General features: G+C 39.5%; 1 protein-coding gene and 1 long non-coding RNA gene across 2 annotated transcripts in view; one reads left to right on the top strand and one right to left on the bottom strand.

Moving 5' to 3' along the window:
- The first annotated feature begins 55 nt into the window (after window positions 1–55).
- PON2 (paraoxonase 2) lies at window positions 56–27,165 on the top strand. Its single transcript, XM_019959711.2, has 9 exons — window positions 56–213; window positions 7,493–7,563; window positions 14,692–14,747; window positions 18,951–19,116; window positions 19,661–19,787; window positions 21,745–21,945; window positions 24,998–25,079; window positions 25,799–25,927; window positions 26,537–27,165. The coding sequence occupies exons 1-9, from the start codon at window positions 140–142 to the stop codon at window positions 26,693–26,695; spliced, it is 1,065 nt and encodes a 354-aa protein (XP_019815270.2). The 5' UTR covers window positions 56–139; the 3' UTR covers window positions 26,696–27,165.
- The window catches only part of LOC139182599 (uncharacterized), a 36,942-nt gene continuing 13,965 nt past the window's right edge, over window positions 4,693–27,669 (bottom strand). Inside the window, exon 3 of the long non-coding RNA XR_011566103.1 lies at window positions 4,693–5,272. This is a non-coding gene — a long non-coding RNA (uncharacterized lncRNA). The remainder of the gene's footprint in view (window positions 5,273–27,669) is intronic.

Below are 27,669 nucleotides of genomic sequence, written 5' to 3'. Positions count from 1 at the left end.
CCGGGTCGAGGGCGGAGCCCCGGCTTCTCGCCAGCAGGGTGGCTCGGGGCGGAGCGCAGCCCGCGTGGCCCGGCGGTACCGCGGCACCGCCCACAGCGCTCCCCGGTCCGGCGGAGCGAGGCGGCGCGGCTCCCGAGCCATGGGGCGGCTGCTGGCGCTTAGCTTGCTGGGGATCGCGCTGGCGCTGCTGGGCGAGAGGCTCCTGGCGCTCAGGTAGGGGCTGGGGGCCCTCCCTGGTCCACAGGGTCGGGATGCCGGGGCTGCGGGGGCGCGGGGACCCTCGTGCTGGGGCCCGGGGCCGGGGACGCTCTCTGCCGGCTCTGCTCCCCCGCCCGCCGAGCGCCACCACCCCACCCCCAGCCGCTTGCAAAACCCCACACAGTTTGGGCTGGATCGCGAGACTTCCTGGAGAGTTTACAAGCTTTTGCTGCTCACAAAGTTCTTTGCTACCTAGGTTGACGAGCTGTGCGAGTGCCCTGCAATTTACTCAAGGGCAAACCTCGTGCTTTAACTTGAAAACAACACTATTACTCATGCACTGAAACTTTAATTATAAAGATTTATTTCAGGTCACGGATCCTGCTTCTCTTTGGTGCCCAAACCAGCCTCTGTCTCTAACAAAGTTGTTCTCCATCCCTCCCCTGCCGCGTTGGAGAAGCTTCTTCCGCTCTCTAATCTTGGCGCGGTAGATCAAAAATACTTGAAATATTCAGCTACTGTTCTTACATCACTTCCTTATTTATCTCCTCGTCCAGGAACCGTGAAGCCAGAATGCCAAACAGGACACGCCTAGTCCTTCTCACATTTTACTTATTATTAAAAAAAACGCGGTAGGCAGATGTCACAGTCTCCAAATTATCAATTCAAATTATATAAGCCTCACGCGAAAGAATTCCAGAAATGCTGAGCATCTGTTCTGTATGCTGTGCTCTCTTAGGCTCCTGTAATAGAGCAAGGCACCGTTCTTACCCTATTAAAGGGAAGGAGAGAAATAAGACAGACGGATAAACTAGGATGTTCAGTGTAGCAGTGTTAGGCTCGTGTGCGACTCTTTGCAACCCCACGAACTGTAGCCCGCTAGGCTCCCCTATCCATGGGATTCTCCAGGCAAGAATACTGGAGTGGATTGCCGTTCCCTTCTCCAGAAGATCTTCCTGACCCAGGGATCGAAGCCAGGTGTCCTGCATTGCAGCAGATTCTTTACCATCTGAGCTACAGGGACGATCAGGATGTTCAGGACAGGTACAAACCAACCCCTATAGGCTTAAGGAGGAAAAATGACAACTCCTGAAGTTGAAGCTCAGGAGGAAGAGACATTTGACATTGTCCTGGAAGGATGGGTGAAACCCAAGTGGGGAGGAAGGAGGCAGTCCCAGATGGAGGCTGGAGCATGAACAAAGGAGCTGATGTGGGGAAGTTTGGATCTGAGGGGAGCTTAAAGTTAAGGGATGATAACAGTAGGGACAGGTGAAGGATAGGTCTGGAGATGCTTATTAAAGGTATGCTGAGAAATTGGGGCCTGCTTTGATGGGCAAAAGGGAACTGTCGGTGTTTGCTGTGTGTGCTTTATTTTTTAAACAGGAACCTGTTTAAACTTTCTAAGCATAATCAGCTGGACTGTGTAGAGCCGACCTGGAGGCTGGATTGGAGTAGAGCAGTGATTCTCAATCCTGGCTGTGCCTTAGGATCTTCAGGAGGCCTGCTGTCTGGACTGCACCCCCAGCAGTTCCAATCCTGTTGCTCTGAGTGGGGCCCAGGCATGAGTACTTTTTATTTTTAAAAATTCTCCTGATAATTCTCATATGAAGTTAGAGTTGACAAGTACCAGAATGGAGAGTAAAAAGACCTGGAGAAACTAGTTAAAGTATTGCAGTGTCTGGCCCAAACTCTGGAAGCCTCAGGGATGAGGGGTAGGTCAAAGGTGATGCTATAGTTTCCAGCTCAACTGGCTTGGCTGTAGCTTCATCTGCTCTAGAGAAACACCAGGAGAACAGTGTCTGTGCGACAGGAAGGGTCAGAGTCGGAGGAGGAACGTTCACTGGTAAGAAATGGACACACTGAGCTTAATTTTCATGTTATATAAATGACTGTCCTGTTCTGCAGAAGGTTATTGAGTTGGATGATTTTGTATGATCTATCCAGCTCCCAGTTTCAAAGACAAGACCATTAAAATTCACAAGCTTATTAGGTTATCCCTATAGTTCAAACCACCAGTGTTTCTATTAATTGAAGTTTTCTTAGTTTATAATTTTTTCTTCTTAATAATCATAAGGCTTTAAATTTAAGTCCCTTTGAATTGGTCCTGGGTGTTCTTTGGAAGGAATGGTGCTAAAGCTGAAACTCCAGTACTTTGGCTACCTCATGCGAAGAGTTGACTCACTGGAAAAGACTCTGATGCTGAGAGGGATTGGGGGCAGGAGGAGAAGGGGACAACAGAGGATGAGATGGCTGGATGGCATCACCGACTCAATGGATGTGAGTTTGAGTGAACTGTGGGAGTTGGTGATGGACAGGGAGGCCTGGCATGCTGCGATTCATGGGGTCACAAAGAGTCGGACACGACTGAGCAACTGAACTGAACTGAACTGAACTGAATGATAAATATGGTTGCAAACCTAAGAAAAAGTAGATAAATCTTATTTTTACAGACTGTACCTGATGGGTCATTTAAAATTTAATGTGTCTCTTCTTTATAAAGGCTTGACTATAATAAACTTTATTTAGCAGTGACGTCACAGGGTTGTAACCTCATTGGACAACTGAAGCCTCATATTGGCTGATGTGAGAAGGTAAGGGGAATGATGAATGGACAGATCTAGCAAAGAAAAATGCAAGACACCTAGTCAAACTGGAATGTCAGATAAACAACAAATCTTTTTTTTAGTATAAACATACCCCATGCAATATTTGGGATGTAATTATACTAAAATAGTATTCATTATCTATCTGAAATTCAAATTTAACTGAGCATCTCACATTTTATCTGGCAACCCTATAAGTGCAGAATCAAGTACCTACTGTTTACGAAGTTTGGTGGAGTGCTTAAATGCATAGCATTTCTCCTTTCAGTCCCTTAGAGTATTTTGAAAAGCAGCATGTTCCCACCTCCACAAAAAGAAAGGCTCTTCAAGAAACAGATTTTCGGTTTGTTTTTTTGCTCTCATCCGGTGCCTTCTATTTCATTATTCTATTTTCAGAGATGGTACTTTGGCACTCAAGTTTATTTCTCTCCCCCAAGGTGCCCACTTAAATTTCAACTTGGATTTCAGATAAGCAATGAATAATGTTTTAGTATAAGTGTGTCATGGATAGATAAATGGAATCAGAGTTGTCTATTTCCTTCTGAACTGTAACTGGCTAACGTTCCCAGGGGAGGATGGCATATCATACCCAACTTTTCCACTCCTCCCTGCTGCTGCTGCTAAGTCGCTTCAGTCGTGTCCAACTCTGTGCAACCCCATAGATGGCAGCCCAACAGGCTCCCCCATCCCTGGGATGCTCCAGGCAAGAACACTGGAGTGGGTTGCCATTTCCTTCTCCATTGCATAAAAGTGAAAAGTCAAAGTGAAGTCGCTCAGTCGTGTCTGACTCTTAGTGACCCCATGGACTGCAGCCTACCAGGCTCCTCCATCCATGGGATTTTCCAGGCAAGAGTACTGGAGTGGGTTGCCATTGCCTTCTCCGCCCTAGTTGAACAATAAAGGGGAAAACAGAAATACACAAATGTCTCCAGGCCTGTGCTCCCTATTCCAAAGTACACAGCCTTGAATGAATCATAAGACTTAAGTGCATAAGAGACCTGTGCCTGAGCAGGAAATCCAGAAATAAGCACCTGAACTTTCGGCTTGTTGCCTGACATCTTTTATGACAAGTCCACCAAGAAGCTATCCAATGAACACTTCTGAAGGGGCAGCCTGTTTTTTAGCCATCATCCTCCTTATTTATTGTGTGACTACCGTGTGCTGGTCTTAAATGGCTGTGCTGGGTCTTCATTGCTCCACGGGTTTTCCTCTAGTTGCAGGGAGTGGGGGCTACTCTCTAGTTGCGGTGCACAGGCTTTTCATTGTGGTTACTTCTCTTAATGCAGAGCATGCGCTCTAGGTGTGTGGGCTTCAATAAGTTGTAGGACGTGGGCTCAGTTGTTACGGTTCCTGGCCTTTCGAGCACAGGCTCAGTAGTTGTGGTGCAAGCTTTGCCCCACAACATGTGGGAACTTCCTGGATCAGGGATCCAACCCATGTCTCCTGCATTGGCTGGCGGGTTCTTTACCACTGAGTCACCAGGGAAGCCCTGTGTGCTAGTCTTTGTGTTGAAAGTGTCAGCAGTTCTTTGCATTAAACTAAAACAAACATTTACTGACATTTGGAAACAAAGGCCTTTGACCTTCCTGCCTTCTCCCAGTCTTCATATCTGTCTTTATATTATATATTTCCTATAGTATATCTGAGAAAACTGAAGTTTGGAGAAGCTAACTAGGTAGTTCAATAGTCAGTGCCAAACCTGTACCCCAAGCCAGGTCTTCTGATTCCAGATACAGTTTGCCCCGGTTCCCTGCAGCCTCCTCTCTTGTCTGCCATTGGAGCAAATTTTCCTCAGCTTTACAAGCCTGAGCACAAACTCTGAGTTAAGTAAGAGCATTACAGGGGATGAGGGAGTAAATTCCAAGGGGTTTTACAAGTCTGTATGTGAAAGATAAAGCCCCTGTTTGAATTTAAGTCTGCACTTAAAAGATAAAGCCCCACCAGTGGTTTGTAAATTCAAAGGCAGCGTGATAAGGAACAAACCTGGTAAGAAGACTGTGTCCCCTGTTGACACACCAACCTGGTGCATCTTTACTGTTACCACAAAATGAAGCAAGATAATCACTAACCACCCCCGTCTCATTCCACTTGGAAGGTAATGCCCTTTCCTGAGTGAAAGAAATAGAGAGTCCTTTCATGCTAATGACTGTTGGTTAAGGGTTCATGCCTTATAGCCAGATAGCCTGAATTTTCCACTATTTACCTGACTGGTTGGCTTTTTATTCACCTTTCTGTGCCTCAGTGTCCTAATCTGTAGGATGGGGGTAATCATATTTTATGCTCCATATAGGGGCTGTAAAAAAATCAATGAGTTAATTCTTGCAAAATGCTAGAACAATGTCAGACACATAGTAAATGCTCAATAACTGTCACCTGTGATGATGATGTTGGAGCAGAGGTTCTTAGATTTTTGTGCTGCAGATCCCTTTGGCAGTCTGGTGAAGCCTTGACTTCTTCTCAGCATCATGTTTCTAAATGCATAAAATAAAATACACAGGATTACAAAGCCATCTTAAATACTAAGTTAATACTAACTTACTTAAATTGTACTGTCAAACTATTTGAAAAATCTAATGTAGGACATATTAAGCCTTAAATATATCTAGAGGTCGTTGAGTACCTAACAGTAGGTACTGTGAAGCCGAGATGAGTATAAATGGTATTTTGAGATATCTCCAACTGAAATGTTATGACACAACGTCTGCAGTTTCTGTTAGTGACAGTCACAGGTACTACCAGTAGAAAGCTCAGTGGTTGTTGCCTATACTCATCATCAGAAGAAACGCTCACTTTCAGTCGGAGGTTTAACTAAAGATGTGTTTTTCCCCCCATCTGAGTTCATAGACCCCTGAAGTTTACCCATGGACTCCATGAAATTAAGAACCCTGATGTTGGGACTTCCCCGGCGGTCCAGTGATTAAGAATTTGCCTTGCAATGCAGGGAATGTGGGTCCGATCCCTGGTTGTGGAACTGAGACCCCACATAAGGCCTATAGACCTAAACTGACCTGCCAGAGGTTATGCAGGCTTATCGCTATGACAGAAACATGATCTACCTCTTTCACTACTAGCACTTTCGATACATGTTAGCCCTTCTTATTACTGATTACCTTTTATCACCCATGAGTATCAGCAGCAGCATCCTCATCACCAGTATTAACTGCTACTGCTTATGTTAGGCTAAATATACTTGTTTTGAAATAAAAATTAATTTAAAAAAATACTTGTTTTCCCTTTAAGTCACTCCTGGGGCTCATAGATTTGAGATCTTTTTTTTTTTTTTAACTGCTTAATTTAAAATTTTTGTTGGTTATTTTATTTTTAATTTTCTATTATGCCCATATATTTTATATATTTATTTTATTCATTTCTTTTTATTTCATTGCTTTATCGCTATGTTGTTTTAAGAAATTTACTACTATTTTAGTTATATGATTCCAAATACATAGTGATTAACATTTTAATTAGAAACTTTCATATTATATATATACACGTATTTGTGAACTGCCAAGATACATAGTTGCCACTCCGTTTTGGTAATTTTGAGTTATCCAGGCTGAGGTTTCTTCCATTTTGCCGAGAAAACAGTAGCCTTCCCCATATTCAGCGTCTAGAAGTCCGAAGAGGCAAGGATATGAATGGAAGAGAGACAGGTGACACACGGTCATTCTGGCTCTTAGAAGTGCAGTATGTGTGAACCACTTTGAAAAATGCAGACTGCTCCGTCAGCACGATTGTCGCTATTTGTGTACGTAGAGAACACAAAGAAGGTGAGGCGGTGAGAAGAGGGGAAGCCTTCAAGCAGCAGAGCCCAGATGTGCTTGTCCACCTTGCTTGGCGGGCTGCTGCTCCAGGGCGGGAAGCTAGAGTGAAGATGCTTTATCGAAGTTCAACATTTTCTCGTTAGTTCTTCACTTCTGTTTTTACAAAATGACAACAGCAAGTAGTTTTGCTAGAGTAGTTGGTGCTCCTCAACCTCTTAATAAGTATTTACGTGGCATCCCCTGTGAGCCAGGCTCTGAACAGTGCCATTTTCTCTCGGCCTGCTTTCAGTCACTGTGTCATTCTGCAGAGGGTCTGAGCAGTTTTCAGCTCCCCTGGGTCTTCTGGTTCTACATCTGAGGCTCTTCCCACAACAAAAGAGCTATGAGAAGTGGGACTTGGTGTCATGTTTATATTTGCATAGGAACGTGCATTGCGAGCTGTATTTGCTGGATTATTGGCTTCATTTTATTTTTTTTTTCATAAGGAAGGTTTTATTTTATAAATAGACTTCAGTTAGACACATTTAAATTTTAAAAGGGAAATGACATGAACATAATCATAGAAGCTGAAATGCATAGTTCTTTTTCTGGGTATAGTTAGAAAATCAGTTTATGTAAATGGTATGAGAGACAGTACTTCCATGTGAAAATCTGCCACATGAAATGGTCACATCCTGAGGGAAGAGCACAGTGGCCCAATTTATGGCCCATGTTCACATAGAGAACTCTGTGATATGCATTTTTATTTTAACTTCGGTTCTGGTGCTATTTTATGTTCCTACCCTTGTTTTCCATCTTCTCCTTTATCTGTTTTAGATTTGTGCTGTGTTTTTTTTTTTTTTTTTGTATTGCTGTAAGCCTCTTTAAACCCTTTCTGCTACAAATCAAGGATACATAAACAGATAGATTTTTTTCTTTTTTAAATAGGAATCGACTTAAAGCCTCCAGAGAAGTGGAATCTGTAGACCTTCCTAATTGCCACCTGATTAAAGGAATCGGTGAGTCTGAGAAAATGCTTGTTACACAGCTCACATTGTTTGGCCACTAACACTAAAAAATTCACTAAGAGTATTTTGGCACATAATTACTGTTTATCAGAGGAAAAATCACATTAGATCAGCAAAACCTTTTCATCTCTTTTGATCTCATGTACCCTGTATTTCTTCTCTCTTACTCTCACTGTGATTTGTTAATGATTTGTTCAACCCTATGTGTGTTGTTAGATTTCTTGCTTGTTTCGTGACTTTGCTGAACCATTTTTGTCAGGTCTGCATTCTTTGTCATGTGTGGCAACTGAATTCTATGAAACATTAGCCCAGGAGTGAGTTGGTGAAAGTAAGCCAGAAGGAAGAGAAGTTATAGAAAATAAAAATCTCCTAACAAAATCTCCACTTCCCACAAATATTACTCAGCTATAAAAAAGAATGAAAAATGCCATTTGCAGCAACATGGGTGGAAGAGAGATTATCATACTAAGTGAAGTAAGCCAGACAAAGACAAATATCATATGATACCACTTATATGTGGAATCTAAAAAATTACACAAATAAACTTATGTGTAAAACAGAAACAGATCCAGAGACAGGGACTTCCATGGTGGTACAGTGGATAATAAGCCACCTGCCAATGCAGTGTATATGGGTTCGATCTCTGGTCCAGAAAGATTCCACATGCCACAGAGCAGCTAAGCTGGTGTGCCACAAGTACTGAGACCACGTTCTAAAGCTCCTGAGCTACAGCTACTGAAGCCTGCGTGCCTAGAGTCCACGCGCCATAACAAAAGAAGCCACCACAATGAGAAGCCTGGGCACCACAGGAGTCCGCCCCGCTCACCGCAACTATAAAAGGCTTGTGCACAGCAGTGAAGACCTAGCACAACCAAAAGTAAAGAAAGAATGAATAAATAAATTTTTTATTTTTTAAAAAAGAAATAGATCCCCAGACATAGAAAACAAACTTTTGGTTATCAAAGGGAAAAGGGGAGGTTGGGATAAATTAGGAGTTTGGGATTAATATATACACACTACCATATATAAAATAGATAAGCAATAAGTGAAGCACAGGGAACCCTGGTGTGCTGCAATCCATGGGGGTGCAGAGAATCAGATACAACTTAGCGACTGAACGACAACAACAAGGTCGTGTATTGTGTAGCACAGGGAACTATACTCAGCATTTTGTAATAACCTGTAATGGAAAAGAATATATATATGCACATACAACTGAATCACTATGCTATATACATAAAACTAACACAACACTGTAAACCAACTATACTTCAATAAAAAGTAAATGATTAAATTTTTAAAAAATTTCCATCTCCCACAAAAATAACCTCAGACACAGAGTTTCTATTTTATCCTTTCTGGTATTTCCAGTGCAAATCCAAACAAATATATGCATATACATTTATATCTCTTTTTTCACAAATGACCTCTTAGTATAAAATTGTATTCTGCAACTTGCTTCATTCTGAACATGAAGAGATTTCCACATTAGCACTTGTAATAGACCTACCTCATTCTTTTTAATATTTGCATGTACCATTATGATTTAACCAGTTCCTTAATGCACATTGGAATGGTTGCGGTTTTTTGCAACTACAAGCAAATCAGTGAACATCATCATGTATATAGCTCTTGCATCTTTTTTACATGAAGGATAGTTTTCAATAGTGAGATTATTGTTCAGTTAGCACATATATTTAAAGTGTTGATAAGTGTTTGCTAAATTGCCCTCGAGTTGGAACACGAATAAACTCAGGACCTCATATTTACAACCACATTCACTCCAGACAGGATTCATAATGCACTTCTGTCAAAGTAGTGGAACTTTTCTGGATCATACAAAGAAGGCCTCAATTTCATGCCATGCCATGCTCAATCATTTTAGTCGTGTCCAACTCTTTGAGACCCAATGGACCTCAGGCTCTCACCTGGCTTCTCTGTCCGTGGGATTCTCCAGGCAAGAATACTGGAGTGGGTTGCCATGTTTTCCTCTGGGAATCTCCCCGACCCAGGGATCGAACTCTTGTCTTTTGCATTGCAGACAGATTCTTTACTGCTGAACCACCAGGAAGCCAATTCATGGAACCTGTTAGTTCTCAGAGCAGCCTTTTCTACTTGAGAGTTTCTTTCTGGTTCTGCCCCCTCTCCTTCTCTATACATCTGTTTCCTCTGTGCTCTTGTCTCCTTTTCCCATTGCTACTTCTGTATTTTTTCCTAGTCCTGTCTCCCTTCACTAGACTCCTTGACGTCTTTCTCCTGGGGTTTCCCCTTTTTGTTTTTTGCCCAAACACTGAGCAGGAAGATACAAACTCGGTGTCAAATACCCAACTGTTGGATTGAAAAGGCCTATACTGGATAATGCAGACTGTCCTAAAATTCAGGTTGTCTGAAGTCCTGAGAAACTCAGCAAATGCATCCTTCTTTCTGGCTGCAAGCAGGAAGAGCTCTTTGGAACTGGTCACTCAGCAGAAGCCAGATGGCAGCTGAGAGAGACCTGTTCAGGTTGGGAGGTTGAGTTAGCGATCCTGGAGGTTACTTTTGCTACCGAGTTAATAATTGTAAAATTATTAAATAGCCTTGCATCTGTGAAGCCCACCTTCTGTGGATTCAAGTCTCAGGGCAGATGACACTACAGGACAGACTGCCAAGTGCATTGCTGCTGCAGCTCACTGGGACAGAGAGCTCCTCGGAGAAAAACAAGTCCAACAACATTTGTATTCTGAACAGGCGTCCGACTGTGTTTGTGACCTTTATGTCGTGATGTGTGCGAGCTGCTGTCTGCAGTTGGGAAGAATGAGGAAATATGTCACCTGTGGCCCCTCTTGTGAAGCATTTAATGTCTCTGAGGCACTTCAAAAGGCAGTGGAGCGAAGACGTTGAATGATTAGAAGCACATTTGGGATACATTTTTAGATCTAATTAGAATTGTATTTTTCTTTTTTTTCCCTTTCTTCTTTACTTTTGCTCTCTGGTTAGCATACACTATGTGAACATTTGTTGAGTGCTATGTCAGGGATGCATAATGGTTAATAATAGCTTGTGGTGATATGTTTTTAACAATAGTTGCTTATTCATTGGTCTTTGACTACAAAGGATTAGTAGGGTATACTTTCCCATATGGGCAAAAGCAACTTCTCATGGTAGGCAGCAGGAATACAGGGGTTCTGTTTTTTAGTTTCCACTTTGGGAACAGTAGCAGCCACGCACTTGAGGCCAGCTACTACCTCCAGGAGGTACGACCATATCCCCTGCCCCACCCCTCCCCATCCACATCAAGATACGCACACAACACACACTTACACACATCAAGGCTACATTCATCATGACTGGAAATAAGCTCTTAGGTGCTTTATACATATCATATCATCTCATGTCTGTTTTAATAAATAAATAACCACTGCCGCTGGAGAAGGAAATGGCAACCCACTCCAGTATTCTTGCCTGGGAAATCCACGGACAGAGGAGCTTGGTGGGCTACAGCCGATAAGGTCACAAAAGAGTCAGACATGACAGCAATCACCACCACACATCATACAGGATATGTGCCTTCAGGGAGGTCAGAAAGTAAGGTCACTACTTATTCCATTTTTTGTTTCTTTATTCCTTTCTAGTGTATCTAACAGAAACTAAGATTTGGCATAATATCTATATCTAAATAATAAAAAATATGCTTAAAGAGCTATTGAATTCTATTTGAAGTTTAAAACATTTTAAAATGTCTTTGAAAATGCTGGCATTCAGAGTCCTGTACTAAAAATTTTGAATGGATTATTTCTCGAGTTAATAAATCATTTTATACACTTGGTAGTCAAGGTTTTTATAACTGCTGCTTGAGAGATTTTTTTGTTTTTTAAGCATTAAAGTTTGTAGCTCTTATCATCAAGTACTTTGCAATTTACCTATGAAAAGGGAAGCAGAAAATCTCACTGTGTGAGATACGGATATATTTTTTGTTTTTCTTTCTATAACAGATAAGGATCTAAGGCTCAGAGAGGTTAAATTACTTTAGCAATTTTTTTTCAATATAGTATCTTCTCCCAGAGTCATTAACACATATATCTGATTAATAAACCAAAAAAGTGGAAAATAATAGGCTACATTACATTTTGGATACTCTGTTGGGTATGAAGGGCTGATCAGCTATTATAAAGTTACAGTAAGTAACTTACAGAAGAAAGAAATTGATTTTCTTTTATGTGACAGTCCAAAGACAAGCAAATGGCCTAGAGTTATTAGATGACTGTATTTCATGTGGTCATTCTGAGACAAAGGCTGATGAAGCAACACAGCTATCTTCAACGTATCATCTTGGTCCAAGACTAGAACTCCAGTTGTTGCCATTTCCCAGCAAGAAGGGGTAGAAAGAAAATTTACCTAGACATTTTTACTCTATTTTACCCAGTATTGCATACACCTTGTACTTTAATGTCTCATTAACCTGAACTCAGACAAACAGCCACCTTTATCAGCAAGAGAGACTTCTCTGATGGCTCAATCGGTAAAATATCTGCCTGTAATGCAGGAGAATTGGGTTTGATTCCTTGGTCAGGAAGATCCCCTGGAGAAGGGAATGGTAACCTACTCCAGTATCCTTGCCTGGGAAATCCCACGGACAGAGGAGCCTGGCAGGCTACAATCCCTGGGGTCACATAGGGTCCAATTCGAACGAGCAAGCACACACATGTTGCCATGTACCAGTAGCTGAACAGGAATAAGGGAAGTATGGATCCTGGGGAGGGGTTAGCCATCTCTGACACAGAGAATTGCTAAAAAAAATAAGAAGGGATCAAAATCAGATGTGCTAAGTTACAAGACTTTCTAGAGAAAGATGGTTTGAAAGAGGTTTGAAAGAAAAGTACAACATATGAATTGATAAAGATCTTGGTGAAAGGCATGGAAGAAAACATTTTAAGGAAAAAGCCAATGTATAGAATCGACCACAGCTGGATTTACAAAGTCAAGTGTTCTCAAAAAGGAATCAAGGAATGGTTCTGACAGAGAAATTTCATTAAATGTTAGGTTGTATTTGTTTCTATGTACTTTTAAGTGAGAACAAAAGTCTTGAATCCCAGCTTCCCAGTTTGTGATCTTAACCTTTCAAAGGCTCAATATTCTCTACTCTAAAATAAGAGATAATATTATCACTTCTTAGAGTTAGGAAAATTATATGAATTAACATGTGTAAAGTACTTATAAGGAGCCTGGTACTTGGTGAACACAATATATGTTGATAGTTATAACTGTTACTACCAATGCTACTACTGTTTCTGTTATTGAATCAGAGGAGGAAAAACATCTCCAGCTTTGACTACTTTTACAATAATCATACTGAAAGGGTGTTATGAGATGATAAAGGCCTACTGTTGTATTGGCTACAGAAGGGAAGATGGGGGAGTAGATCTGGAAAATATTCTAAAGAAGCTACAGATATGACTTTTCCCCCTTGAAATTAGGCAACAGGATGAAACAGAAGTTGCAATGGGTCGAAGTGAACATATCTTTTAAAAACGCTGCTCTCTTCTTGATTATTGAAAGAATATGTTTTGTAGAAATTTTTAAAACAAAGAAAAGTTTAAAGAGTAAAAGGAAAATCACTCAACCCAAAATCCCACCACCCAAAAAAACATGGTTAGTTTTTTTTGTACATATCTTTTCTTTGCTATGTGTGTAGGCATGTACACATTGAAATTGTCTTAAATAATTTTTCAAGAACAACAAATTTTAATTAATTGAGCTCCTACGAAATGGATCTAGAAAGCAGCACTTGGGCTAGAATTCTGTGTGCACATGTGTGTTCCTATGTTTGTGTTTTTGTGTGTATATGTGGTAAAGGGTTCCTTGGTCTTTGCTCTTTACCAGTTGAGAAGCACCATGGAACTTTTGGTGGTTATCACAGACCCAGTTTTGAATCTGCTGAAAGCATAGAACCTTTTTCACAGAAGATAGCTGTACATGTACAGGACATTTTGCATTGCAGAATTTCAGAGGGCTCATAGAGTCTTTAAAACCCATTTGTGGCTCCACAGACCCAAGGTTAAGAACTCCTCCAGCACACTGTGCTTAGACATAGCTCTCCACTTTCTGAGACAATAAGCATATGGGTCATCTTTATGAAGTGAAGTTCTTGACTTTTTCTTTTTTTTTGCTTTTCTCCACTGTGATGGAACAAGCAACACTAGAGGCAGTGCAGCTAAATGCAAACTCAGGAAGCAAAACCCAAATAGCTGGATAGGTGCTGTTTGTTTTTGACAACCTAGAAATAGTCTTGGAGACATACTCTGGAGAGGGCTTAAAGGGGAAGACTGAATTTTGTGGACTCAAAGAATGCGTCATGATTTGCCTTAATCTAAGCCATTTTTCTTCTTTTCTGTGTTTGGGTCTATTATCTGTCCATGGAATTTACACAGTGAGACCACTGGGAAGGTCTTATGTCTAATTATTTGCTGTGCTGTGTGGAGTGTACTGCAGACAATCAATAAACAATCAATAGTAATTGTAGTCTGTCTCAGAGACTGCGTTGAAGCTTCAACTGGCTTTAGGTGCATGGTATTTTTCATTAATTTTCTTTTGCCAGTTTTTTTTTTTTTAATCTAAAACCTAAATTTAAAGATTAAACAGAAAGCTCTTTGCTTATGAGATCGAACAGACATTGTTTTTTAAAGAGGGACTATATAATCCCAGGTGTTTTATCTCTGGTAATGAGAGAAATGTCTGTGCTTGCTTCAGACTGAATGAGCCGAGAAAGGGACAAGATATTTGCATGGTTAAATGATGATGAGTCCTTCATTCTGAAAGTAATAGTCCCCTGATGGCAATTACTTTTATATAGACATCTGGCTGTTTATCATAAGAGTAGGCAGATGTCAACTTTTTTGGTCTCATAGCTAGAAATGTAGTGATTACTTGACTTTGATTTGAATAAACATAAAATATCTAACATTTGAAGTCAGAAGTTCACTGCAGGAAAAGATTTGGACTGACGTTTATTAAAGCGAGTGGTTCCTTGGAAGAAAAAATCAGAACCGTGCTGAAAGATAGACACTGATAAAGTAAACAAAGCTCTACCTAACAAATCACAGAATTTGAACATGACATCTATCTATTTCTTGAACTTAACAGAAGCCGGCGCTGAAGATATTGACATACTTCCCAACGGTCTGGCTTTCTTTAGTGTGGTGAGTATCTTCCTTCTCCGTCTCAGTGGAAGAAATACAAGAAAGTTTGATGAGGCCTGCAAAGCAGTCACTTGTTTTTAAAGTTCCTCACTTTCAAAATTATATTCTGAAAACAAAAGACAGGTCAAACAGGATCTTGGAAATTTACCTCCCGCTTCTCTAAATATAGGGATGAAAACGTCTTTGCCCCTTGACTTATTACTCTTTATGTCCCCACTGCCTTGCACTAAAATATTCCAGTGCAATCTGTGTTTGTTATTAAAAATGATATCTGGAGCATGACTGTGGACATTGATAATACATTATGCTATTTTAAATGCAGCATATACCTTTCTTTCCATTCAACATTCAATTTAAAGCTAGCATTCTTGCTGTTATTTATTTTTGAACAATATATTAACTCCCAAAGAAAAAGCCAGTGCTTTTTCTTTCTTTTCACTGCTGAAAGGTCTATATCATCACTGGAAAGTCATTGACTGAGTTTACCCTTCACTTTTGCCTTAATTTTTATAACCTGAAAAGTAACAATCTTTTCAGGCATGTATTTTAAAGACTTTCAAATGGATTGGCCAGAGTGATGCTAGGTTATACCAATATGCATTCTAATTGGAAAACCGTATGTGTGGGCCAAAGAGGAAGTTCTGCCTCTCTCTCCTCCCTAGAATGGGCCAACGTGATGGACCTCAGCATCTTCATGGGTTCCATTTTTCTTGAGAAAGAAGAATCCAACTTTGGGACTTCCCTGGTGGTCTAGTGGCTAAGACTCCTTGCTCCCAATGCAGGGGGCCCGGCTTTGATCCCGGGAACTAGATCTTCGTACCACAACTAAGAGTTTGCAGGCTGCAACTAAGATCCAGTGCATCCAAATAAATAAATATCTTTTAAATAAAGAAAAACGTATCCAACTTTGAAGGCAGCCTGTAGGTATTCTGTTCCCTCTCAGCAGCCATTATTTTCAGACTCTGAGACTCAGGGAAAGATGTGAAAAACTTGGAGATGCTTAGAAGACAGTAGCGACACTAACAAAATAGCTGTCAGACTTATGAGAAAGGTGAGAGAACGCAGCTTAGATGAGAATGAGGGTTAGAGCACTCTTCGGGTTCTTGATGGTTCTTATGTGAAAGCCTGTGAGCAGCTGCTTGTTTACCATGGAGGAAGAAAAGAAATACTGTAAGTTTTGGCAGAAGCTTGGATATTTATATTAAATTTTCAAACTACAACTTTAAAAGAAAAATTGTAGTTAATTACCACTCACAATGAGTAAAATGATGTTTCTGGGAGGACTCTGGGTTTGTGTAGAAGCATGTGCTTGCACATGTGGCTTACAGTCTTAGGGAAAAGCGCTGAAATTCCTCGTCAGCATTGTACATAACCAAAGACACAAATATCTAGAGTAAAGGAGAAAGCAGTTGCTTGTCCCCCCCCCCCCTTTTTTTTCCCCAAAGAAGCTGTTCTTGGGTAATCCAGAAGTCATCTATTTCAAGATTTTATACCCATAAAAATAAATCTGAATTAGGAGAAGCAAGGTCTTCAAATACGTAAATCGACAGCCATTTTTAGTTGAGAAATCTAATATAGTCACAATGATCTTGTAGTCAAGTCAACAGAATTTCTTCTGCATGATTTTCTTTTATCCTTCCTTGGTTATATGACTTTTTACTGATTTAAAATGATTTACTTTCATTTTACTGATTTTAAAAATTTACTCAGCATTGTCTCTAATATTTCCTAGTATGTTGCTCCTTTCTAAATGAATAACTCCTACATCATGGCATTTGTTTATTCTTCCAAGCACTGTAGCCCATTAACCCATCCCATTCAACAATTAGGGGCAACCTCAAAACTAACACCACATTTAATGAGGACTTGGATGACATAGAATAGAATAGAGATTTAAATGACAGTGTAAATGTACTTGAAACTGCTGAACTGTACACTTAAAAATAGTGATAATGGTAAATTTTATGTTATGTATATTTTATCACAAGTGGAAATAAAATTTTAAAAAGAGATAAAAACAGGTTTAAATGATATCTTAAATTAAGATAATTATGGAGTGTTACTGGGGCTTCCCTGGTAGCTCAACTGGTAGAATCTACCTGCAATGCAGGAGACCTTGGCTAAATTCCTGGGTTGAAAAGATCCCCTGAAGAAGGGTTAGGCTACTCTTTCCAGTATTACTGGGCTTCCCTGGTGGCTCAGAGGGTAAAGAATCCGCCTGCAATGCGGGAGACCTGGGTTCCTTCCCTGGGTTGGGAAGATCCTCTGGAAGAGGGTGTGGCAACCCACTCCAGTATTCTTGCCTGGAGAATCCCCGTGGACAGAAGAGACTGGCAGGCTACAGTCTATAGGGTCACAAAGACTTGGACATGACTGGGCAACTAAGTGCACATGAAGAGTTATTACATCCCTGGCAGAGCTTCCTGCGCATCGACACTCTATTGTTTATGGTACGTTGATAAAGAAGAGAGATTATTAACCACTGAACTGTCAGTGCCGTGAAACAATGGCATAATCCAGTTTATTCTGTTTGCTGGATCTTGAAGTTGTATTATTTGATAGATATTTTTTAATTGGAGAAAATGTGTATTAAATACAATTTAAGCATAAAGTAAGGTTTGGGGGTAGGTTTTTGGACTTCGCTGGTGGCTCAGATGGTAAAACATCTGCCAACAATGCAGAAGACCCAGGTTTGATACATGGGTTGGGAGGATCCTCTGGAGAAGGAAATGGCACCCCACTCCAGTACTCTTGCCTGGAAAATCCCATGGATGGAGGAGCACGGTAGGCTGCAGTCCATGGGGTCGCAAAGTGTTGAAACTTGGAAAGATATTCTTTTAAATTTGCATAAAGTATGACTTTAAAATTTTAAAAGAGAAAAGACCTCAATTATTTCAGTGAGTGCTGAACAAGCATTAAATAAAATTCAATTCTCATTCCTGATTAAACCCTCAAAAAAAAAAAAACTAGAAGTAGAAGGAAACTTCCCAGAAACCTACAGCAAACATCATTCTTAGTGGTGAAACATTCACTGCCTTCCCATTAACGTTTAGAAAAGGAAGAAACTGCCCTAAAATGCTGTAACCATCAGTAATCTACTAATGTTTTTAATAACCCAAGAAAACAAGAAAAAGAAATACGATGTAGGAAGAAGGACAAAACTGCCATTAACTTCAAGCGTGATTACTTGTTTTTCTAAACAGTCCAGGAGATTAAACTGACAGACTCTTAGACCTAATAGGAAGTTCAGTGAAATGGTTGGATTCAAAACGAACATATAAAACTCAATGACTTTCCCATGCGCTAGGAAAAACCAAATCGAAATGTAGTAGCAGTAATACTACTACTACAGCTACTATTAATAAGATTTCATTTGAATAGCAACTTGATTTCTGAAATTTATACATAAAAATAAATGAGCAGATATATTTAAGATTGTTTTGTAAAGGTAAAGCAATGTGGTGTGGGATAAATATATAGTATGTATAAATACATATATAGTATATACTAATATATATGTAATGAATAAAGCTGTAGTAATTAAAAAGTTGCATATTAGCACAGAAATAGGGCACAAGTCCCCAAATAGACCAATATGTAAACAAGGATCTAGTACATGATAAAAGCAACATTTAGAATCAGTGGGGAAAGGACAGCCTGAGTACCTGCCATGCACTGACAAAGTTCCAACGGGGAGAGGATGGATATGTGTCAGAGAGCAGTTTATTCCCTCCCTCAACTCTGAGTTATCTCATGTCCACCAACCTTCTGGTTACCCTCTGAGGAGACTAAACCCCTCATCTCTGTCTCAACTCAGAAATATCAGTCCATGGGGTGGCTAGAGTCAGACACAACTGAGTGACTTCACTTTCACTCATTGGAGAAGGAAATGGCAACCCACTCCAGTGTTCTTGCCTGGAGACTCCCAGGGATGGGGGAGCCTGGTGGGCTGCCGTCTATGGGGTCGCACAGAGTCGGACACGACTGAAGCGACTTAGCAGCAGCAGCAGCAGCAACTATAAATAAGTGATACTTTGGCTAAAGGTGCTGGCATAAAGCTAGAAACACAAAGAAAGCAGAGATGAAACAATAAGAAAATAATAATTGGGGGGTGGAAGGCTGAAAGCCAAACAGTATAGTTGCTACTTTAGTCCATAAAAATACTTAAGCCTTTATATTTAACTTTTGCTCTGTTTTCAAAAGGGTCTAAAATGTCCAGGCCTCCACAGTTTTGCACCAGATAAGCCTGGAGGAATACTAATGATGGATCTAAATGAAGAAGACCCAAGGGCACTGGAATTAAGAGTCAGCCGTGGATTTAATTTGGCTTCATTTAATCCACATGGTATCAGCACTTTCATAGACAGTGGTAAGAACTGATGAGCTACCAACATTAAAAAAAAAAACAAAAACAATGGTTTGCAAATAACTGGAAAATAGATTTGGATCATATCTGTATAAGAGAACAATTAACTCATGAATTGTTTCTATATCCTTCATACAAATAAGTCCAACATTCCCTCTTCAGCTGGCAGTAAGTTATACTACATTTTGAAATTTCTAATAGTTATTAATTATACCTGAAAGAATGTTTAGATTTCATAACCTTTTCATATATCTATTTTCATTGCATTGAAAAAGAGCTATATTTCTAAGTTAAACTATAAACAGATTATCCATGGATTCTGTATATGGAGTGAGAAACACTCTTTCTTAAAGGTCAGGAGACCAATGATCAGAAATAAGACTAGACAGACAGTGATGGGAAAGATAGGGAAGAAGAATGATCTGTTAGGTCCTCTAACAGCTTATACATTCAGCCTTTCCTTGCCTGTGGTATTTAAATGTCAGTGTCTACCCAGAGGTCCTGTGGTTATATCTTGTAAATGAACTCTGTTCTCTCATTTTTTTAGATGACACCGTTTATCTCTTTGTTGTAAACCACCCAGAATTCAAGAATACAGTAGAAATTTTTAAATTTGAAGAGGAAGAAAATTCTCTTTTGCATCTAAAAACAATCAAACATGAGCTTCTTCCAAGGTAATTAGTCCTTTTGTTCATTCTCAGATTTATTGCTGCCTTTTTCAGATATTCCATATCATGGTCCTTTCATCTTTTGTAAGAGTTGAAATACATACATACATACATACACACACACACATAAACAAATACATATATTTATATGTATATGTGTATGTATAGTTTCCTTGCAACTTTACTTTTCATTAATATTTACATGAATGTAAAATTTTGAATGAAACCAGTATTTTAGCCATGGCAAAATTACATTATCCAAACTCAAGTCAGTATTGAAGTGATTAAATTGTACACAGATTTTTAACCCCCAAGAAAGAGCAAATGCACATCCTTTCAAACTGGGAAATATAACAGGTTCATGAGACTTTTTTAGGTCCCAGAAAAACTTGCTCAGAATTTCTACCATGACAACCACTAACTGAATTTATATTCATATAATCTACTAAATAAAAGACGCAGGAATTGTATGGTTTCAGAGTTTTCTGTTTTAGTCTATACTGTAGAGATTAATTGTCCCTTAATTTGAAGAATGGGCTTCCCTGGTGGCTCAGCGGCAAAGAATTTGCCTGAGATGCAGGAGACGCTGGTTCCATCCCTGTGTCAGGAAGATCCTCTGAAGGGAATGCCAACCCACTCCACTATTCTCACCTGGGAAATCCCACGGACAGAGCCTGGCAGGCTACAGCCCATGAGGTCGCAAGAGCCAGCCGCGACTGAGCGACTAAACAGCAGTAGTTTCCTTGCAGAGCAGGGAAAGTTGACGTCAGTGTTCTATGCAGACTCGCTTGAGAAATGAGGAAATGCTGGCCCACAGGGGATTTGCTTTTCAGAGCCGTCTGGAGAGTAGAAGACAAACCTCACCATTGTTCCTTCTGTCACCTTCCATTTCAGATGACTCATCACACAAATAATAATAATACCTGTCCTGCCAAGGAAGAGTAGCCTGCTTTATATGGAGTTTGTATGCTTAGTATGGAACTAACATGAAATGTTTTCACAAGGTAGCCATGGGCTCCTGGCCCTACAGAATTGGAAGTGCATCACTACTTCAAGAACACAGCTGGTTGATGAATATTTTTAATGTCTACTTCTCTGTCTAGAACTTAAGTGTGTCGCTGCCAACAGTTCTTCCAAAAATTCACTTCCTAAGAAATAGGAGCTTAAGTGCCCTCCAGGCAGCCTTTGCTTTAGGGAGCTCTTTCAGAAAGAGGGGACCCACCTTCCCTGTAGCTCTGTTTTTTCTTTAACAAAGGGGAAAGCCGCTTTTTCAGAAATTTTTGCATAGGGTAATTGGAATTTAAATTTAATAACACCCTTACCTAACTGGTTTTAAAAATGTAATTGTTTTCAGCATATAAATCTCTCACCTGAAGCACCGCACTATGGCAATTTCATCATCCGTCTATCTGGAAGTGTTTATTGAGTGCCTGTTCATTCTCGGCAGGTCGGCTTTGCGAGTCAGGTAGAAATTGAACAGTCAACCTTAGTTTGACTAATAACTAAGCAAAGGAACTCAAGAAAATCCAGCAGCTGAGAAAATGGAAGCTAGGTAAATGCTATTGACAGCCCAGCCAGCTCACCAGCCCGTGAGGCTCCATCAAGCTTGTACTGTGGATAGCTGTGCCCTTCCACAGTGTTCTTAAACCTTACATTTCTTGCTGTCAAAAAAAAAACACACTCTGTTGGCACAAAGTTCTTTATTCTTTGATAATAATCCTGCCATAATTGCTAAATGATCTGTCTTCAGATTACTTGGTACCATACAAAATTGTTCTCCTGCAAATGATATTATAGTAGGTTACATATGACTATACCCATGTGATCTTAGCTGAGCTTTTCCTAGGGAACCTCTTACCAAAAGTTTAAGGCACATATTGTGTAAACCTTCTGGATACTTAATCTTTAATATGGAGACCAACTGGCTTTTCATTTTCTCTCACATGTTATTTTTCTCTTCCAGTGTGAATGATATCATAGCTGTTGGACCAGAACATTTCTATGCTACCAATGACCACTATTTCTCTGATCCTTTCTTAAAGTATTTGGAAACATACTTGAACTTACACTGGACAAATGTTGTTTACTACAGTCCAAATGAAGTTAAAGTGGTAGCAGAAGGATTCGATTCAGCAAATGGGATCAATATTTCACCTGATAAAAAGTATGAGCTCTTATAGAAGTATTTTCATTTCTCTTTAGCCGTGGTGCTGGGTGAAATTCTTTACTTTGCTCTTTTTTTTTTTTAAGGCAGAAATAGCTTACCTGTTATTTTTGGTCTATGATAAATATATGTGATAACTATTACTATAATACTATAATATTATAATACGTATATGTAATATATTATTGGCCTTCCAAGGTTACTGGGCTTCCCAGGTGGCACAGTGGTAAAGAACCCACCTGTCAATGCAGGAGACACAAGAGATGCAGGCTTGATCTCTGGGTCAGGAAGATCCTCTGGAGTAGGAAATGGCAAACCACTCCAGTATTCTTGCCTGAAAAATTTCATGGACAGAGGAGCCTGGCAGGCTATAGTCTGGGGTTGCAAAGAGCTGGACATGACTGAGCACAAAGGAGAGCTTATAATTTATTATTAAATATATATATATATAATGTTTTATATAAACATATGTACTATATATTTATATATAATATATAAATATATATTTATATACAGTATTTAAATTTGGTCTATATCATTATGGGCTTCCCCATTGGCTCAGTGGTAAAGAATATGCCTCCCAAGCAAGAGACATGGGTTTGATCCTGGGGTTGGGAAGATCCTTTGGAGAAGGAAATGGCAACCCACTCCAATATTCTTGCCAGGGAAATCCCATGGACAGAGGGGCCTGGTGGGCTATAGTCCATGGGGTGGCAAAAAAGAGTCAAATAGGACTTAGAAGCTAACAATGACAGCAACTATATCATCATAGAATTTAATTTTATAAATGTAAATTTTTATAAAATGGGTTCATATTTATATATACATATTTAAATATAAGGTAGATGTTTTTCTTTTAAATAAATATATTATTGTTTTATTGGCTTTTATTGTTTTATTCCATTATAAGGATGACTGTAAACTAGCCAATTCTCTATGGATATATACGATTTTCTTTTCTGTACAAAATACATTTTTTATTTTTCTTTTACCACTGAAACTTACCCATATATTTTTAAGGAAGAACCTCCCCCCAAGGGAGAATGACAGCATAATGGTTAAATCTTCAGATTTTGGAGTCATATAGACTGAGGTTCAAATGCCTACTGGGTATTGGCTAAATCTGGAGCTATGAGCCCCTTCCCTCTGCACATTTGTACAAGTGTTTCTGTAGAACAAACTCCTCAAAATAGAACTACTCACTCAAAGAGTGATCCTTTTAAATGTTCACTTTTATAGTGCCAAATCCACCCCCCCAAATTCTTTCATTTTTATATGTCCAGCTCTAGTTTATAGAAAGGATATTTTCCCCTTTTACTAGGTTAGCGCATTGAACAATTTAAACTACTACACATATAACATGAAATAAATCTGCCATCCTTGACAACTACATGTCTTTATTTTCATGACAATTTCTTCTTTATTGTTGATTACAGAAAATGGATGTAGAGTCTTTTAAATTGTCTGTAACTGACCCAATCCTACCTCTCCCACCAAGTCTGTTTTTCTCCCCGACTCTCATCTTTCAATTATGAGAATCAAACTTTCCAGTCACTCACGCTGAAAATAATAATAACAATAGGGGGTGCAGCTCTACCTCTCCTCTGACCATTCCTACCCAGCCGTTGAGCAGGGCACAGGGGTTCTGTGTGTGGCTCCTCAGCCCCTCTTCCTTTCCACTGGCACTGCTTGGCTCGGGCTCTCACTCTCACTTTCTTCCTATTTGTTCTCAGTCCACTTCCATTTTTTTTTTTTGTACCATTGCCAATTTTGTCCTTCTGTGTCCCACTGCTCTTCCCAGACCTCCGGAAGAGGGACCTCTGTCCGCTTCACCTTTGACTCCTCACACTGAGCCCAGCCAGGCACAAACCACATGCTTAGTGATTGCTGCACAGAACAGACCATCACACTCCAGAAATTCAGCGGACCCCAATTGCTTATCAGATCAAGGCAGGCTAAAGGGCTAGACTTTAACAGGCTAGCTCCAACCTCTCCTTTCTACTGTTTTCATACTTTACTACGCCTTACACAGGAGCTCGGTGTTTTGCAAACCTGCCTCTTTCATTCTTGCCCCTGTGTCTTTGCGCACGTGTTTTCTTTTGCCTAAAAGATGCTTTGTCCTCATAGCCTCAAATCCAGTCGTTCGGTCCATGTCCACTGCAGATGCCCCTTTCTTTGTAAGCCCTTCTGTTTTTTCAGGAGTTAGATATTTCTTCAGTCCCTAGATGCAAAATATGTCTTATGGTACCACCATGCTGTATTATTTGTTTAATGTGTACAGGCCATCTGATCACCACAACACACTGTAAACTTTTCAGGAAAAACAGCTGTTGTCTTCATGTTTATATCTGTCACAATACTGAGTTCATGGTTTTACCCATTATAATTGCTCAGTAGAACAGTTGCCATGGAACAGTCAATTCATCGAGGAAGATTATGGTAAAGCAGTCCATTAACTCACCCTCATAGATATGTATCTCTAATGCTTGAATTTCTCAATATGTTAATAAATATGTCTTCTGTTTTATACCAAATATTTCTACATGTATATGATGCCTTGAAATATCAAATTATATGGTGGAATATAAAAGCTTTTTTTTTTTATTTGTTTTATTGCCCTTCAGTGGCAAATATCACAGACTTTATACATTTTTAAAATTTATTTATTTTTAATTGGAGGATAATTGCTTTACAATGTTGTGTTGGTTTCTGCCATACATCAACATCAATCAGCCGTAGGTATACACGTTTTCTCCCTCTTGAACCTTCTTCCCACCTTCCACCCCACAAACTTGATATTTTAAATGCTACCCTATATTATTTTTCCTTACCAATCTTTTGAAAAATAATTTAACAATTCCATGACTGTTGTAGCAGCACTGAATTGATTTTGAAAGCTTACTTTTAGATAAAAATTAACCTTTATCAGGCTTTCCTTGAGGGCCCATCATTGATTAACTTCTTGGCAGGTTATTAAGACTTATTATTCCCACTGTGTTAATGAAGTTTTATCTTGGCTTGGAGCTCTAACCAGTGTGTCCTTCCTGCAAAGGTACATCTATGTTGCTGATATATTGGCTCATGAAATTCATGTTTTGGAAAAGCACCCTAATATGAATTTAACTCAGTTGAAGGTAAAATATTTCTTTCTATATCTAAAGTTGACATTAATCTTGAAATTACATAGTCATACTATATTATAAAAATACCTCTCTTAAAACAGAATAGCCAGTGTTGCTATTCTGTTTTTTTCACTTCTACCTGTCTGTAATTGACCAAGTCTCTTGTTTCCCAAAGTCACAAGAACTGACTGATTTCATGCAGCAGTATGTTGGGAGGGCTATTTGCATCAGAGTTAGAGCCCACTCCATGAGGTACTGATGGCACCCGATGAATTCCAGTAAGAAATTTTCACAGTTGAAAAGACTAATAGATGAATTCCGAAATGAAGATTTATGCAAGTTGTCAGTTCTTTCAATAATAGATAAAGGTGGAAATTGGGTTCCACACCATTATTATTTTCTTCCTGCTTGACAACACATATTTTAGATTGATGAAGAATTTCTTATTTGAGTTTCTTGAGCTAACCGATCATTGTGCATCTTCTAAAGGGGGAAAGGAGTTCATTTTTTAGAGAGATTGATTATTGCCCTAACTTTCTTAATTCTAGGAAGAATGAAAATGACTCTAAACCAGTGTATTAAATTTATTTTATGCAATATTGGTGTTAAAGGGTGGAAGCAGGAGATGGGTATAATTTACCCACATGCATAGGGGCAAGAAAGGTTAGCCCTAAATTATCTAATCGAGGTTTCTCATGACATTTAGATGCTGACGTTTTTTCGTTTGGAAGGTACTCAAGTTGGATACCCTGGTGGATAATTTATCTATTGACCCTTCCTCGGGGGACGTCTTGGTAGGCTGTCACCCCAACGGCCAGAAGCTCTTCGTGTATGACCCGAAGAATCCTCCCTCGTCAGAGGTTTTTATAAGTTTTATTTTTTAAACCTTAATTATTCAAACCCTTTTGAACTAATAATACAATAAACTGTCCCAGGGATGGTCCGTTTAGTCCTTTTAAACCAATAATACAATAAATACGTGGCGGTTGGCTTCGTAATTGCTTTAAGCCAATAATTGGCAGAATTTCACATTGTTCAAATACTTTTAGAAAGGTAATCTTTTGATGTATTAAATGATGGCAGAAGCTAGTCAAAAGATCTTTTTTCTAAAGATGTGCCCTCCTCGTGTGGTATACTGGCAATTTTTTAAATACCTGACTTATTGTCAGCTCACTGCATGACACGACTTTTGTTCATGCTAAAGTAGGCACATTAGTGTGGAAGTTTTTCTATTAATGCTCAATTACTGTAATAACACTCAATCTGGGGTTGGCATGCAGTCACTAGATGGCTTAAGAAAGTACTTTCTTTGAGGTTTTAACAAAGTAATTTAAACATTAAAAAAAATTGCTAACTGCTATTTGCAACAGCATGTCCTCTTAATCACTGTGTCTTTGTGCAAGATTATTGATGACTGAGTGATATGGGTGGATGGTGGTTTATATTAATCCTTCATATCTCCTGAATAGGTTCTCCGCATCCAGAATATTTTATCTGAGAAGCCTACAGTGACTACAGTTTATGCCAACAATGGATCTGTTCTCCAGGGAAGTTCTGTGGCCTCCGTGTATGACAAGAAGCTGCTCATAGGCACTTTATACCACAGAGCCCTATACTGTGAGCTCTAAATGGTCCTTCTGGTATGCAGGTGTGCTAGCATCTCAACAACTAATTTTCTATGAATTGCTAATTCTGAGGGAATTTAACCAGCAACGTTGACCCCCAAATGTGTGACATACATAGTAAATTTATTTCGGCAATGAAAGAACCCCTTCAGTTCACATAGCACTTTTAACATAAAAAGAAAGTGAACAGTTTTTAAAAATGCCAAGTAAAGGTAAGAGAAGAAAGCTGCTTTCAGCTAAGTGAATACACTCTGCACAAAATAAGCCTCATGTCTGCCTTTCAACTGCCAGAGCATGAATTCCACTGAAACAGGGTAGATTATATTTCCTTAAAATGTGAGTGACCTCAGCTCCACCAGTGTGACCACTATGACTCAGAACTACTGATACATAACATGTTTTGATGTCTTATACTTACATCTTTGTTTACTATTAAAGAGTTGGAGTTACAGTAAAGACTCACTAAAATCCAAGTTTTGTCTGTGCTTAATTCTCATGGCATATCCTCAGCAGAAAGTGTCCACTTCCTTGTGGGGTTTCCTTGGGAGGGACAGGCATAACAATGCTAATTTTTCTCATTAAATCTGAAAAGTAAGCCTTTTATTTGAATTAAAAAAGAACAGCGAATTAATTAAATATGGTAACTGGAATTCTCAATTAGTATGGAGTATTCTATCTGCTCTCTTTCTTAATGGGAGCCCAACTTGCATATAAAGAGAAGATAACAGCTCAGAGCTAGGCGGTCAGTCACACCACCTCCTCATTGAACACAACTGTGGACTTCAACAAGTGAGACAAAATCAGTTGTCCAGGCATGCGCACATGAGTGTTTCTGTCTGTCTGTCTGTCCTCCTCAGGGGAACATGTGTGTGTGTCTGAAAGTGTCCAGGCCCATATGTGTGTGTGTCTGTGTGTGTTGCTCAATCATGTCCAACTCTTTGCAACCACATTCTTTCTACTTTCTGTGTGTGTTCAAC

Source organism: Bos indicus, chromosome 4, assembly GCF_029378745.1.
Source record: "Bos indicus isolate NIAB-ARS_2022 breed Sahiwal x Tharparkar chromosome 4, NIAB-ARS_B.indTharparkar_mat_pri_1.0, whole genome shotgun sequence".
NCBI classification, from domain to species: domain Eukaryota; kingdom Metazoa; phylum Chordata; class Mammalia; order Artiodactyla; family Bovidae; genus Bos; species Bos indicus.
The sequence above is the reverse complement of the archived record's forward strand: the minus strand, read 5'-3'. Positions and strand labels throughout refer to the sequence as shown.

What these genes read in the sequence shown, in the direction of transcription:
- PON2 (XM_019959711.2), top strand. Translation starts at nt 140, where the DNA reads ATGGGGCGGCTGCTGGCGCTTAGCTTGCTGGGGATCGCGCTGGCGCTG. An exon ending in CCACCTGATTAAAGGAATCG is followed by an intron (nt 7,564 to 14,691) that starts GTGAGTCTGAGA and finishes TGAACTTAACAG; the next exon opens with AAGCCGGCGCTGAAGATATT. An exon ending in AAACATGAGCTTCTTCCAAG is followed by an intron (nt 19,788 to 21,744) that starts GTAATTAGTCCT and finishes TTTCTCTTCCAG; the next exon opens with TGTGAATGATATCATAGCTG.